At 31.0% G+C, this 15,570-nt stretch overlaps 2 protein-coding genes across 4 annotated transcripts in view; one reads left to right on the top strand and one right to left on the bottom strand.

The window, feature by feature from the left end:
- Positions 1 to 1,843: 1,843 nt before the first annotated feature.
- On the bottom strand, positions 1,844 to 5,429 carry LOC133177023 (uncharacterized). 3 transcript variants are annotated; one of them, XM_061312104.1, is made up of 4 exons: positions 5,400 to 5,429; positions 3,080 to 3,182; positions 2,429 to 2,639; positions 1,844 to 2,101 (listed from the first exon to the last, which is right to left on the bottom strand). In XM_061312104.1, the coding sequence occupies exons 2-4, from the start codon at positions 3,169 to 3,171 to the stop codon at positions 1,919 to 1,921; spliced, it is 486 nt and encodes a 161-aa protein (XP_061168088.1). In that variant the 5' UTR covers positions 3,172 to 3,182; positions 5,400 to 5,429; the 3' UTR covers positions 1,844 to 1,918. The 3 variants fall into 3 exon arrangements, with proteins under 3 accessions (XP_061168088.1, XP_061168087.1, XP_061168086.1); XM_061312103.1 differs by lacking the exon at positions 5,400 to 5,429 and adding an exon at positions 5,178 to 5,205; XM_061312102.1 differs by lacking the exon at positions 5,400 to 5,429 and adding an exon at positions 5,092 to 5,200.
- Positions 5,421 to 15,570, top strand: part of LOC133177021 (protein wntless homolog) — a 19,118-nt gene continuing 8,968 nt past the window's right edge. Inside the window, exons 1-6 of the mRNA XM_061312101.1 lie at positions 5,421 to 5,617; positions 8,427 to 8,723; positions 9,109 to 9,227; positions 10,637 to 10,801; positions 11,211 to 11,347; positions 11,720 to 11,760. Of these exons, the coding sequence (XP_061168085.1) occupies positions 5,512 to 5,617; positions 8,427 to 8,723; positions 9,109 to 9,227; positions 10,637 to 10,801; positions 11,211 to 11,347; positions 11,720 to 11,760 (865 nt within the window). The 5' untranslated portion in view covers positions 5,421 to 5,511. The remainder of the gene's footprint in view (positions 5,618 to 8,426; positions 8,724 to 9,108; positions 9,228 to 10,636; positions 10,802 to 11,210; positions 11,348 to 11,719; positions 11,761 to 15,570) is intronic.

Below are 15,570 nucleotides of genomic sequence, written 5' to 3'. Positions count from 1 at the left end.
CAAATTGGGCCCCAAGGGAAGGTCTTGTCACAAGTGATACACATGTTCGTGAAATGTGAAAGCCCTTGAACTAAACATTCACATGTTATGGCCAAGGTTAAAGTTTTTCAAAAGTAGGTCAAACTCCAAGGTCAATACCAAAATTGTTGGTATCCAAAGGAAAGTCTTGTCACAAGAAATGCACAAGTGAAGTATGAAAGCCTTAGCACCAAATGTTTAAAAGTAATGACCAAGGTTAAAATTTTTCAAAAGAAGGTCAAACTCCAAGGTCAAAGTTGTTGGCATCCAAAGGAAGGTCTTGTCACAAGGATTACATATGTAGTATGAAAACAATGAACACCAACTATTCAAAAGTTATGGCCAAGGTTAAAGTTTTTCAAAAGTAGGTCAAACACCTAGGTCAAGGTCAAAGTTGTTGGTATAAAAGAAAGGCCTCATCACAAGGAATACACAGTTGAAGTATGAAAGCCCTAGCACTAACGGTTCAAAAGGTATGTCCAAAGTTCAAGTTTTTTCAAAAGTAGGTCAAGGTTAAAGTTGTTGGTATCCAAAGGAAGGACTTGTCACAAGGAATAAACATGTGAAGTTTGAAAGCCCAAGCACCAACTGTTCAAAAGTTATGGCCAAGGTTATAGTCTCATAAAATTTTGCAAAAGTGGGTCAAACTCCAAGGTCAAGGTCAAATATGATGGTACCCTAAGAAAGGTCTTGTCACAAGGAATACACATGTGAAATATGAAAGTCATAGCTCTAACCAATCAAAAGTTATGGGCATGCGCAAGGTTAAAGTTTTTGTGGACAAACAGACAGACAGATGGGGCAAAAACTATATACATGTACCCCCGAATCTTCGATACAGGGGAATAAAAATTTAAAAAGAAGGTACATTTCCAAAAACTGTTTCCACATTTCTAAAGAGGTAATTTGTATAGAAGTTATCATTAATTAGAGCACTTCCAAAATAAAAAGCAAGTTGCAGGGCTCAACGTTAATCAAAATATCCACATCAGACTAGTTGCATACAAATGTTACTTGTGCAAATGCATTTTTAATCGTCAGATTCTGAACAGTTACAAAGAAAATTGTAGAATCAGGACTGCATGATGTTAAGTTATAAGTATTACTGACACATGATGTTTATATACTCATGAAAATAAATATGACTGATTTTTAAATGCAGTAATACTGTTTGTAAATTAATTTCGTCCATTAGGGATATTCCGTGAGATTTGACTGAGCAGTTCAGATCATGTTATGCATTTGATGTTTGTGATTTTAAAAAAAATTATGAAATTTCTATGTGTTTATGTGTGTGTGTTGATATTCACACCCAATCACAAAAGGATTGACTTGTCCAATCACAAAATGAACTGAATAGGGACAATCAGACAAACATTAATGTTGAACCCGGAGTTCTTTGCTTTGAAGAACTGAATTTTAAAATTATGCTGACAATTAAAAGTTTCATTGCTATAGTGAAGTAAGGAAAATGATCCATATTGTTTTCTCCCTTAGTTTGAATTCATGTCAATCAATATTTCCAATAAACGACTATAATAATATTCCAATAATTCTTCTGGGAAAACTCGCAGGGTTGATTGTAGACAATTTTCTTCATTTTTAAACAAGGAAAAACAATTATATTGATTTTCTTATTCTGTACAAAATCGGCAACTTAATTTGCATCAACATATCCAGTGAACCAAAATGTCTCCAATCTGTGTTTCAAACTTCCATCTCTCTTCCTTTAGTACTAAATATTGAAAACTTAATTAAACTGTAAGCTAAAAGAAGAGCCCTGCAGAAATCAAACTATGGAAAAAGAACACATACACACAAAAAATTTGGTTAATTTCCATTTAATTTTTCAATTTACAATAACATAACATGAAGAAACACTCCTTTTTTTAACAATAATTTAATCATTAATGTCATGATAGAGAAGCTGAAGTGCATTCCTGAATTCTGCCAGCTCCTGTTCTAACTTTTCTATTCTCTCCAGACAAGCCATTAATTCCTGCATCTTTTCCTCCATTATTCTGCCCTGTCTCTCATAAACCTTGTGAATGTGGTTCTGCATTTCAAGGAGTGTCGTACAGAGCTGAATGAAAAAGAATGTAATACCTTAAGAAAATATTGTGTGATGTTCAGTTGCAAGAAGTTTTTATTGTTTCTTCAAGATTTCCCTAATATTGGAGGAAAAAAAAATGTTTTAAGCTTGAAAATGGAGTTATATGGAATAAAATTCTATGAAAGCACATTTAATATGCTTTAAAAAAATCTTATTGAAGAAAAAAAAAGTTTTGAAAAATATTATCATTAACATATATACTCTTACTTAAAAAATATTAATTAAATCTTAATTATGTGAATAATGTTTGAACTAATTAAAATTTTGACATCTACATGTGTGAATGATAAAAAACACCTGATATTCTGCCGTCTTTTTGAAGTCTCTTAGCATGTCTGAGTCCCTTTTCCGCTTCTTGTTAGTTGTTTCAATGATGTTATTGGCTGCTTCCTGTATATCTATCCTTGTTAACCCTTTTGTCAGTGGCATTTTGATTGCACTTTCACTACTGAATTCCCCCTTCTCATAATTACCAACACAGAATTCTTTGGCCCCATCATCTGGTTTACTGAAATGATATATAAAAAATGTAAAACAAATTCCAGAGGCAGTATGGCATGATGCTCCTCTTACGAGGGTATAGTCCTTGTATTTTGTTTGATGATAAATTTTGTCTTAACTAGATCTTTATCAACTTAATTTCCACAAAAAATGAAGGGATTTCATTTGAATATATCATTTATGAAATGATATCAAGAAATTTTTTGCAATGATTGTGTAGTTTTATCATTATTGACCATTGCATGCCTATGACAAGGTGAAAATAATTCATAACTCAAAATATTTTTCCCTACAGCGTGTAATTGAAACTTTTTGATGTATTAGACAAGTGCTACTTTAAGTTTTATATTGAGGTTAATATTGAATGATGGAAAAGGCTAAATAAGATCACAAACTTCGAATAACATAAAATTTAACTTCGAATTATTATTTGATTTCATTTCTCACATTGCAACATCTTCTGCAGTTAAGGCATTCTCTGAATCTGTGATGGAAATTGCTCTCTCTGCAGTAATGGGAGTAAGACTTGCAGATGTCATAGTTACAAACCCTAGAAAGAGATTTAAATCTATATATTTATGTTTGCAAATGTTTTTCCTTATATATCACTGTAGGGGTAGTTCACCTGACCACAAATTCAATTGTGAAGTCATAAAAAATTTCACAGTGACATTATAAATGGTAGATATGCTCAAAGGATTCAAACAATACTAAGTTTTGAAAAAAAAAAAAAAACACTTCAGGTTTAAGATAATAATTGCAATAATATCTGCTGTAAAGTAGTTACAGAAACAGATATAATTATTAGTAATAAGGTATAATTTTTATGCCCCGCCATGAATATGGCCGGGGCATATAGTGTTTGTCATGTCCGTCTTCCATCCTTCCATCTGTCCTTCTGTCACATTTTGCATTTAGCTCTGTTCAAAGCTAAGTTTCTCAGAAACTATACAAGATATTTTTATCAAATTTCATATGCTGATAGATATTGAAGAGAGCTATGCAACTGCATCAACATTTTTTGACCTTGACCTTTCCTTTGACCTTGACCTCACTTTTCTTAAATTAGTGTTTAGCTAAGTTTTAATGAAATCATTCATTGGACAAGATATTTTTATCAAACTTCATATGCTGATAAATACTGATGAGAGCTATGCAACTGCATCAACATTTTTTGACCTTGACCTTTCCTTTGACCTTAATTTCATTTATTTTTAACTAATGTTTAGCTCAGTTTTAAATAAACCATTCAAAATATTTTTATCAAACTTATTATGCTGATATGCATTTGTGAGAACTATTCAACTGCATCAAAAACATTTGACCTTGAAGTTTCATGTGACCTTGACCTCACTTCTCTTAAATTTGCATTTTGCTTAATTTTAAAGAAACCATTTAAGATTTATTTATGTAAGCTTATGCACTTATACATAATTTGGTGAGAATTTATCATCTGTATCCAACTTTTTATATTTCAATTTCAATTCAAAGAAACTATTCAAGATATTCTCATCAAATTTCATACACTAATACAAATTTTCATGTTGCATTACTAATATACCCCACGGCGGGGCATTCATGTCCTATGGACATATTTCTAGTTAACAATCTATCAGGATATGTTCATATTGATAACACTTAGGCTTAATAACCCTTGCATCTGGGTCCAGTAAAAGAACCCTTTCCCAAATGAAAATTGACTTTTTTTGGCCCAAAATTTTGGTAAAAATTCCCAAATGACAAGCATATTGAATTTTCAGAGCTTTTTATATCTAACAAACTTGAATTTTGAGATCTCAATGATTCAAAAAGATGTGAATAGCGAATAAGCCTTCAATGCAACAGAAAGACAATATAAGACACCAATATTTCCAAATTTTGCCACTTTTTTAAAATTTAAATTTACCAATTGAAAGAGTACAGGATCCTGTACCAAAAAGGGTCAAGTAAGCTGAAATGGGTTGGTATGTGATCATATGACCAATCCACATATTTCACATGACCCATCTGTATCCTGATTAGGATAGTTGTCTTAAAATTATACCAACATCCACCTGCTTCACAATGATTCGTGATGCCCCCATGTTGCCTATATTTTATCAAAGCAAGCATCACACACCCAAATATTTTTTGATTTACTGAAATTATGCATTTATCAATGAAATTAATTGTGTTCTCACACAATAAGTTAAGTACTTTTCAATGATTCAATTATTAGGCTTACTGATTGATTACATTTGATTTTGAACCATATTTCTAAATTCAATTTGCTTAATCGATTTTACGCAACCACTGTCTGGAAATATGCCTTGGGTATAGGAAAAATAAAAAATTGTCGAATATTGTTCCAAAAATATCTTGCAAATGGCCCTGTAATTCTTAGCACAAAAGTGTGTCCAGACAATACAAATCAATGCACAACAGGAAATTCTTCCTGAACAAATCTACAGAAAAGTTACATTAGAGTCAAGCAAATCTAAACTCCAAAATCCATCTAGCAGGTCTGTGTTATCTGGAGGCTAAACTGTTAGGCGAAGAAAATTACTTCAATAAAAACCGCCATTTGATCTTTTGGAAGTGGCCCAATAGGGGTGAACAGATTTCAAACCGAAGCATAAAATACAATCTAAATCAGCTTAATGACTTAGTTTTTCAAAACGCTTCATAAAATCAAAACTTAGGGGATATTTTACAATTTTTTACGCCTAGTTAATGATATCAAGCTCATTTGATGAGAAAACCACAAGGGAAAATTTTAAACACCCACCAAGAATGGTTTCTCCCTACATCTTTGTCCTGAAAGAGTTTTAAATGAAACTATAGAGTGTGATCGAGTGCATAGGAGATGACGAATTGATCAAGAAGTGCTAAATTGTAACATGGCAGGTGTCGTTCTGGAAAATTTGAGCTGGAAAAAGCTCATAGTCCTTGGCGTATTTCTTTTAATTTTAATGATCACGTTCTTTTTAGTCGGAGGTATCGTTTGTAAGTATTGTTTACATTCATTCGAATTTTCTCTGGTTTGATGATTTTGTTTTGCAAGAGAAGAAATGTGATTGACTAAGCTTATTGTACGCATAATTTATTAGAATTGTATTCTACATAAGTGAGATGAATGGATATCATTTATTATTATTAATGGTTTTCTTTGATTGTAACATGGGCCTATATGTAGGTCCCTGATTGTAACTTGTAGCAAACATTTATAGGAACAAAGCAATGAATGATCACTATAATAGGGGGTATAAGACTTTATATTAACAGTCTGCACTATGTAAATATGTCACATTCTACCCAAATATTTGTTGTTGACAGGTGCTACTAAACAGAGTACGCTAGAGTACTTTAGAGTACGCTGGTAAAATCTTATAATTCAATGCAATTAGATTGTTTATATATACACAAACAACTTAAATAAACATCATTATAAAATAATATTTCAATATTTGTCTCAAAATTTTGTTTTTTAGCGGTATTTTGACCAGAAAATATAAGCTGACATCCGATCCTGATTATTATTTTGTTTCGAGAAAATTACATCGATGACTCATCCAATTTGAAACTAAATCCAAAAATAATTATCTATTTTCTTGTAAATTACGTTTTTGAACAAATTTTACATAAATATTCTCTAACTCAGTATCACATACAAATAAAAAAAGTTAACTAAAAAAAGTTTTACTAATAGATAAATTCTAATTTCAATATCAAATAAATAATATTGTGCATATAAGTTACTTCAATAAAAAATACCTATGTTTAGTGGACCCTCAAAAAACTTAAACGTACATAAAAAAACAAGAAAATAAGCTATTATCTTGATGATAGAAGTAAAATGTTCTATTATTAGATCGGGATCGGGGTCAAACGGTAAATCGTAACCAGAAACGATTAATTGAAATAATTCCGAAAATAATGAAAACATACACAAATTATTCAGGATATATATTTATTATGTTAAACTTATGTAGAAACACATATAAAAAGCATTTTATTTGCATTAAATTATAAAAAAAAATTTAACGTACTCGTAAGTACTCTATCGTAGAGAACAGTCTTAGTGAGGATATCAAAAACTCTTCATCATTATCTATCTTAAAAGCAAAGCTTAAAAATTGGGGAGTAACTAATAAACCATGTAGGTACTTTAACTTTGGTAATAGAAAAGAGAATATCTTACATTGTCAGTTGCGAAACAATGCTAGCAATCTCAATGCACATTTAAAAAATCATTTTTTATCAGACGTACAATCATGTCAAAAATGTGGATTTTATACAGAGGATACTGAACATTACTTTATCAAATGTCCATCATATATTGTTCAAAGAAATTTACTGGTAAAAAAATTAAATGATATTGATGTTGTCTTTGAACTCGACACTCTGTTAAGAGGCAAAAGTCAATATTCCTATCAAACAAACTGTAAAATATTTTCATATGTACATGAATTTATAAAATCTACTAAGAGACTTAGTTGTAATATTAAATACGCTGTTGAATGTATATATATATATTATTTTTACAATATTCATATGAAAGCTGGAACAGTATGAAAATAATTTGTATACAATTAGGGGGTTATCATCTTTTTTTATGATACTGATGAATAATACTTGATTATGAATCTTTATTTTCCATTATTAGCAAGTTTATTACCATGTTCAAGTATTATTATTCAATGTCTATGTCTTGACCTATTATACAAGGAGAGGGTGTGCATAGGCCTTGCCTGTTGCCCAATCCTTATTGAATTACTCAATAAAAATATGTTTAAATTAAAGTACTCTATCGTACTCTAGCTTACTCTGTTTAGTAGGACTGTTGTTGACATCATCACTATTTAGAGAATGACTATATACTGCCGTTCCACAGACCATTGTTTATGTGAGCATTTCATTCCATGAAACATACTGTCAAGAAACATACAGCAAAGATACTGTCATTAACTATATTGCTTTGCAATATACTCACTGATTGGCTGAGTGCTACCAATTGAGTTCAATCACACCTTTCTATCTCTTTATCTTGAAATTTTGACTTAAAGTCTGTTCTTGCATGGTTTATGGTGTTGGGGCCTGATCTTTATGTAATTAGAAGTTTGCACTTTCTAAAGTAAGTCTACACCTGTAAGGGAAAAAAACATTTTTTTTTTTAAGTGCTTGTTTTTCAAAGTAGACAAAAGTACAGTGTACTGATACACTCTTCCTTTAAACAGAGTAACATGGTAAGCATTTTAGAAATTCTTCTTCCCTCAGTCAAGATTCAGGCTATAGGATGGGACTAAATTGATCAATTATTAAAAATGCTTTATTTTCATAAATTATTTTAATTCCTGATAATCTGGATAACAGACAAACTATATTTGCATTTGACAATGTGGTTTTATCTTAGAATTGAAAATTCATGCCACATTGGCCCAGAATTTTTGTCCCAAGTTGGGCAGGGGCAGCATAATCATTCTTTGAGCATGATGCTTATAAAGTTATATGTTAATGTTTGTGACTCTGAAGGCCTGTGGGCCTCGTTATAATTTTGTTAACATCAGAAAATAGTAATAAGCTTGTTTAAAAAATATTTTTTAGTCATAAATTGTGACTATTTTCCAGAATTGATATGCAAATTCTTGTTAGAAGAACATCACAATAATTATTTTGATTTGTCTCATCTTGACATTAGTAAATCTAAATAAAAATGTATATATTATTTTATTTAAGAGACTTCCTCAGCTTTTTGATTTATTGATTTTTTTTTTAAATAATCGTTAGTTTATTTCAATGATTTATTTGAATTAAGCACCAAAGCCATCAAATGTTGTCACCGTATTGGCAACCAGGTGCTATGACAGAGGAAGCAGACTAAACAGGACAAAATGGTTCATTCCGAGAGGGCCACATAAGTGTGAGGAATTGCCGTCTCTTGACCCTGAGGATGAGATCATCATCAACAATTCTATCACTGAGAAGCAGGTGGTGTTTTCCTTCTGGATCCCAGGGCCACGAGACGGGGCCGAGAGGAAAATGTCTCCTCTGTTCCAGTCCATGTTAGGAGTACTGCAGCTTGATGTCGAAAAAAACTTAAAAGTACCACTGTGTAAGAAATTTCTTAATTATCAGACTGCATTCAGCCAAAGAAACAAACATGATGATTTTTCCATAAATGAAAATATTTTTCTTACAAATCAAATTATACTGTATATGTATAAACTGAATATTGAAATGATTAGAAAGATTATTGGTAAAACAATCTTGTCTAAAATGTTAAAAATGTCATGCATATTTTACACATTTTAAACCATTTCTGCTTCTTAAGAAATCAAAAGTACATGTTGATTTATCTAAGACTTAGATATGTCTAGCGAAGATGATTTTAAACAAAGTGGCTGATGAAAATTGCTATGAAATTATTTGGTTTTTAAAGACTAGTACCATCTGTTATTATGATGAGAATATATTCAGATGCTAAACATTATTTACAGCTAAGAACCCGGTTCTCCAGCTTGATGTTCGTATGGGGGTCAGAGATGAGGATGACAAGGACGATGACTGGAAGCTCCTGGCAAGCTCAGTGGAAGACCGCAATCTACAATGTAAGCTGGTAAGTAAAATAACGGGTTATGCTGAAAAATTGTAAAGGTACACATACCTAATGTCCAAAAAAAAATAAAAGAATGACCATGACACTGTGATTCAATTCATAAATGTGTATTCTTGAGAGTTTTTTAAGTTTTTTTCTTTCAAAAACATTGCTGATTTTACTGCAAGGTTCCTTACTAACAATATACGGAAAAAAAAATTAATTTCCACCTGATTTATTAAAATCAGAAGACTTTCTGTTCACTAAAAAATTGCAAACAGAGTCTGATTTCAAATATGAAACTAAAAAAAAAAGTATATATAAATTATACTATTATATAAATATACTATCATGATTGCATTGTATGAACATTGTTTTAAAAGGTCAAACTCAATAGACTGTGCATATTGCACTCATCAAAGGGAAGTAACTCAAATTGTAAGTCAGGAGTGGTCTTGACATAGCTCTGTTTGAATGCTATTTTTGTAGAATATATAGAGGATATTCAATATTTTGTAGTAATATGGAATTTATTTCAAGGGTGATGCAAGCTTTTTTTTAGCTCTTCTGAGCCAAAGCTCAAAGAGCTAATGCTATGGCCATTTGTGCGGTATGTGTAAACTTTTTGGAAAAAGGGCCATATCTCAAGAATCCTTTAGTCAATTAAATGTAAATTTAAGACTATGTTAACACTCAACTCTGTTCTGTTCAAATTTTGCATCTGTATAGCTTTTGGAAAAGTGAAAGTCCAAAGTCTGACATGATTACAGTATTCAGAATGATATGGAATCATTTTAATTTTGAGAGAGAAGACAATACATGTAATAACAATGTAGTTTCCAAATGCTATTCAGTATCTATAGACAACCATACAGAAGCAACAAAAAAGATGACAGAAAAGGAGAGCATATGTTAGGGGTGAAACGATACACCTCCTTCATGGTTGATACATATTGTATAATTTTGTCTTGGTACGTTTATTTTCGATACGATACATTTTGATAGAAGGAAACAAATTCAACCTTGTTTTATGCTTTCTTTTACTAAATCTAGTCACTTAATTGACTAATTTTTATTTGCAAATTGACTGGAAGAAATTGATTAGAGTTATTTGACTGTCAAAAATTATTTTACAAACTATCTCTCATCAAAAATTTAGTTTTCTATGCTTATTTATACTGAGTAACGTGTTTTACCTTATGCCAAACCCGACTGAATAACTATCCCGACCGAAAAATGAACCGAACCGAAAATTAAAGATTTTGCACCATGTATCAAACCAAGAAAATATACCGCGGTGAATTGATACTGCGGTGAACTGTTTCACTCCTAGCATATGTTTGGAATTACCCCATGTCCAGAATCAGAGTGATCTTCCCTATCTACAGAATGTATTTTTTTCTTATTCTATCTGTATTTATTTTATTAAGGACAAGAACAAAAAGGAGGGCTATTTGTATGACTGTGAACTCCTGCAGCTTTTTGAGCTGGGAAGCATCAGTCATCATTTCTATTTGGTGAATATCAGGCTTCCCGTCAATTTCTTGAAAGGCTACAATGTGGGAATTGGCAAAGTGGTGGATATGTACATTCATGTAAGTAGATATGATTGTGTACAACATTTGATTTATGTTTGATACAGACTGTAAGACATGTTTCAAAACTGAATAGAAAGAAACCAGGTACATCATGAACATGCTACTGTACTGATTCCTAAATATATGTGAGGAATTAATTATTGCTTAATTTCACGAGAAGTATCATCTGCGAAATAAAATTACCTCTTTTATTTTTATGGTATGAAATCAAAGTAAAATCTCTTGATCTACCGTCCAATTGCGAATTATTCTTTTTGTGATTTGACGTTAATGAAACATTTTGCAATAATAAGTACTCGCGAAAAATAAGGAATCTACAGTATTTCTTCTCTAATCCTCAAAGATTATATTTCTAAAATTCTCGTCTTGATTTATTTAATAAAAGGACAATTTTTTGTACCTGTAGGTAATACATCAGAATGGAGGTTTCACCATCGTGTGGGTAACAATGAAGAGTGTAATGTTCTTACTGGTCCTGTCTATTCTTATCTGGTTCTGGAGGAGAATCATGCAGTTAGGGAGACCACCAAATCTATTAGAAAGGTAGAAATAAATTGTAGACTAGCTATGGAGAATATAAAATCTATTAGAAAGGTAGAAATGTCACCTGTGTATAAAACTGTAGACTAGCTATGGAGAATGCCCTGTATATTAGAAAGGTAGAAATGTCATGTTTCAAAAAATTGTAAACTAAGAACTACATTGTACATGTGCCTTTAATGGTATCTAAAGTGACACTTGGCCCAGCAATGGTGCAATAGTTCATTAATGCACATTTAAGTCTTAGCATTCAGTTAATTTTCTAATTTTTTATTCAGATTTTCCAAAAATGTTAAAGAACTTTGAAACATCCATTGATGTTTAGTCTTTTTGTAACACAAGGGATTTAAATGGAAATGTGATATTTGTTTTCAGAACTTTGTTTGCCTTAGGAGTTGTAATGTCAATCCTTAATTGTGAGTATACTTTTTGATAAAGAATAAATGCAAACACTTATTTTCTCCATACAAGGAATACCGTATTGTAAATACACTGTATATATTTCATGTGACTTTGTAAGTGTATTTGAGAGGCAATTGTATAGTGATTATTCATGTTAGGTAATTACATGTACCAGTATATGATGATAATTAATTGATGTTATTTCCAGTTATCAATAAAGAGAACTTTATTCTTGTGTCCATCCAATTTTGGGAAATTAATGTAAATGAAGTTCTCTTCAATAAAGTGTGATTTAAAGTACAGATAAGAGTATTTTTGACCCATCTTTAATATTGAAAACAATACTGTTCTATGGATCCGATTATGAAGTGAGAGTACAGGGAAATATTTTACACTTTGTAATGAATGAGGAATTGGCTGGATTGCAAATCAGTATTTAAATTTTTCTCGCTGTATCCTTCTGCTCCATGAATTTTGTTTTACTGTTGTGTTTAGCTCTGCTTGAGTGACCTATTTAACATATAATCTTCAAACTTCATACATAGGTCAGAATGTTTGAAATATTCCCATTTGTTTAAACCTAAGCATTGACTTTGACATTTTTAAGAAAACATTTATATCTGACTTATTTTTATAAATCAGGATGCTATTTTTATGCCCTGCCATGATATGGCCGAGGCATATAGTGTTTGTCTTGTCCATCTTCCGTCTTTCTGTCCTTTTGTTTGACCATCCATCACACTTTGTGTTTAGCTCAGTTTGAAAGAAACTATTTAAGATATTTTTATCAAACTTAATATGCTGATACATATTAATGAGAGCTATTGAATGGCATCAATATATTTTGACCTTGATCTTTCCTTGGACCCTGACCTTACTTTTAAAAATGTGTTTAGCTCAGTTTCAAAGAAACTATTCAAACCCTGATCTTCCCAATGATCTTTGACTTTACTATTTATTGTGTCTAAAACACAAGTTTTAAAGAAACTATTCAAGGTAATTTCATCAAATTTCGTGCACTAATATAAATTTTCATGTTGCAAATACTAATGAACCCTGGGCAGGGCATTCATGTCCTATGGACATATTTTTAGTTTTCAGCTCACCAGAGCCTTTGGCTCAGGTAAGCTTTTCTGATCACATTTTGTCCAGCATCTGTCTGTGAACTTTCACATTTTTTACATCTCCTCAAGAACCATTGGGCCAAATTCAACCAAACTTGCTATAAAGTATCCTTAGGTAAAGAGAATACAAGTTTGTTCAAATGAAGGACCATGCCTTCTTCCAGTGGGATATACTGTAAATGTATAATATTTAGCTCTGTATTCTTTTAAGCACCTTTTGCGGAAAGAAACTTCTTCTTATTCAAGTACGCCAATTATCTTGCACATATATACATAAATAAGAACATAAAGAAATGTGCTATTAAATCTACACTAACTTGTTCAAAAATCAATTTCCGCCAAATATTGTACACGCTAAATATAATATATTTACAGTAATTACAAATTAGTGAAAAATTAATGTCATCTTTATAAAATCTTCTTCTCAAGAGCCACTTGGCTAGAAAATATAAAACTTATGTGGAAGCGTCCTCCAATAGTGTTTAATCAAATTTGTTCAAATCATGACCTCGGGGGTACATGGGGCCACAACGGGCGATCAAAGTTTTACATACTGTATAACGGCTTATTTTTACTGCTGTAAATTTTTACAAATTTTGGTTCAAACAGGGTGATTTAAATTTTTACGCGTTAAATTTTTACGAATTCAGCATGTCCGTAAAAATTTAAATTATTGGAGGTAAATTTCCAGATCAATGATTGTTAGCACTTTGAATGCATTTACATACAAATAAATGTGTCTGGACAACCCGACATGATTTAATTGACAGTTTTACAATTGTATTAAAAAGACGAAGTTTTTATTTGATGCAGAAGAAGGGGTCAAAGACTTTAAAAAACGGATATATAATTGGAAGACCTGTAATAATTAAGTCATAATCAGAAATTATGCGTCTCGTAAAACTAATAATGATAAAGTAACTAGGTAATTGACAATGTTTGTATAACTTATGCAAGTTAATTAAGATTTACCCGTAGGATCCAAATTGATGATCAACTTAAAAGTGCTCAAAAATACCAACAGTACTAATTCTATAGCTTCCAGGGACTGATCATGAGCTGAAAGGCAATTTGCATTACTCTCATACCTACGATGTTGAAAATTTACGTTAGGCGTTATTACTTCTGTGAAATTTTACGCATTTAAATTTTACAGATTCTTAAAAATCGTAAAAATTAGTAAAAAATAGTGGCACATAAAAAATATTCATTATACAGTATGAATACAAAGACAAAATCTTTTAAAATCGTCATCTCAAGAACAGCAAAGCCATGATTTGTCATATGTATATAGAAGCATCCTCAGGTAATGTAGATTCAAATTTGTTCAAATCATTATCCCCAAATGTAGAGAGCAGGGATGGGGTCAATTACTTTAAAAAGTAATTAATTAAATTACAATTACTTTGACTTTTTCTTCAATTAAATTACAGGCTTTCTAAGATGTGTAATTAATTAAATTACAATTACTTTGCAAAAGTAATTAATTAAATTACAAATTACATTTTTAATTTTTTTGAAAATTTTCATAATCCTTGTCAATGCATATACAGAACATCATTTATTTGTATATAAGCTCAGCCTCTGCACAAACAGTACAAAAAATAGTATGCTATAGGCATTGTGTATCATTCTGGTTTATTTACAAAACACTAAAGAATCTCTTGAAGAGCTTATTCGAGATCAGTTTGATGCAGTTTCCACGACACAAAACCTACATATACACAAATTGCATGGCTTATGATATTTGACTAAAAGTGGGTATTTTAATAGAGTAAAATGAGTCACAACTGTAACCCCTCAAATTATATATTTCCTTTGAAGGTAACCTAACATCCTTAACATTTCTATTTACATTGTATGTTGAACAAGTTTACTTCATAAATAATATTTGTACAGATAGAAAATTCATTCATTAAAATCTGTTTAGATGTTAAAATAATTATCAAATTGAAAGTTTTTCTTTTCTAAAGCTAGCAGAGCATTTTAAATTGACATAATTATCTCCATTGACTTTGTCTTCTAAATCATGGAAAGAATATCTTTTTAGAGGAGTTGATTTGTTTTGATTGCAATTTACAGCTGTGATCTGAAGGGCTATTATCTCTTCCCAACAAGAGAAAACTTTATAATGACACACACCTTCTCTTTCTTTTACTATTGATCAAACAACAAAGATTGAAAAATAATAAATGTGTGTTTCAGAGCTGAATTGGTTTAAAATTCAGTTTTAAAAACATAAATCAAAAAATTCAAAATTTAGATAATGATTAGAAAGAAACTAGATTATTATTACATGTATTTGCCTGTAAACATTAACTAAAGATTTTGTTTAATTGAAGGATTGAGGATATATTTTACAATAAAATAAAAACCATTAAAATGGGGAGGTGATTGTGACAATATTTCATGAAAGTGTATTATATAAAGTAATTGAATGTAATTGAAAAAGTAATTGAAATTACATGGTATTTTTTTCAGTGTAATTAATTAAATTACAATTACAAGTAATTGAAAAATGGTCAATTATAAATTACTTCCAATTACTTCAAAAAATGTAATTAATTACAGTCAATTACAATTACTTTTTAGCTCACCTGAGCCGAAGGCTCAAGTGAGCTTTTCTGATCGAAATTTGTCCGTTGTCTGTCGGCGTTGTCGTCATCGTTGGCATTGTCGTTGGCGTTGTAGTTGTTGTAA

The sequence above is a fragment of the Saccostrea echinata genome, unplaced genomic scaffold (assembly GCF_033153115.1).
Source record: "Saccostrea echinata isolate AGI-Se365-2 ecotype Australia unplaced genomic scaffold, CSIRO_AGI_Sech_v1 ptg000086l, whole genome shotgun sequence".
Taxonomy (NCBI): Eukaryota; Metazoa; Mollusca; class Bivalvia; order Ostreida; family Ostreidae; genus Saccostrea; species Saccostrea echinata.
Note: the sequence above shows the minus strand (reverse complement) of the source record. Positions and strands in the feature narration are given on the sequence as shown.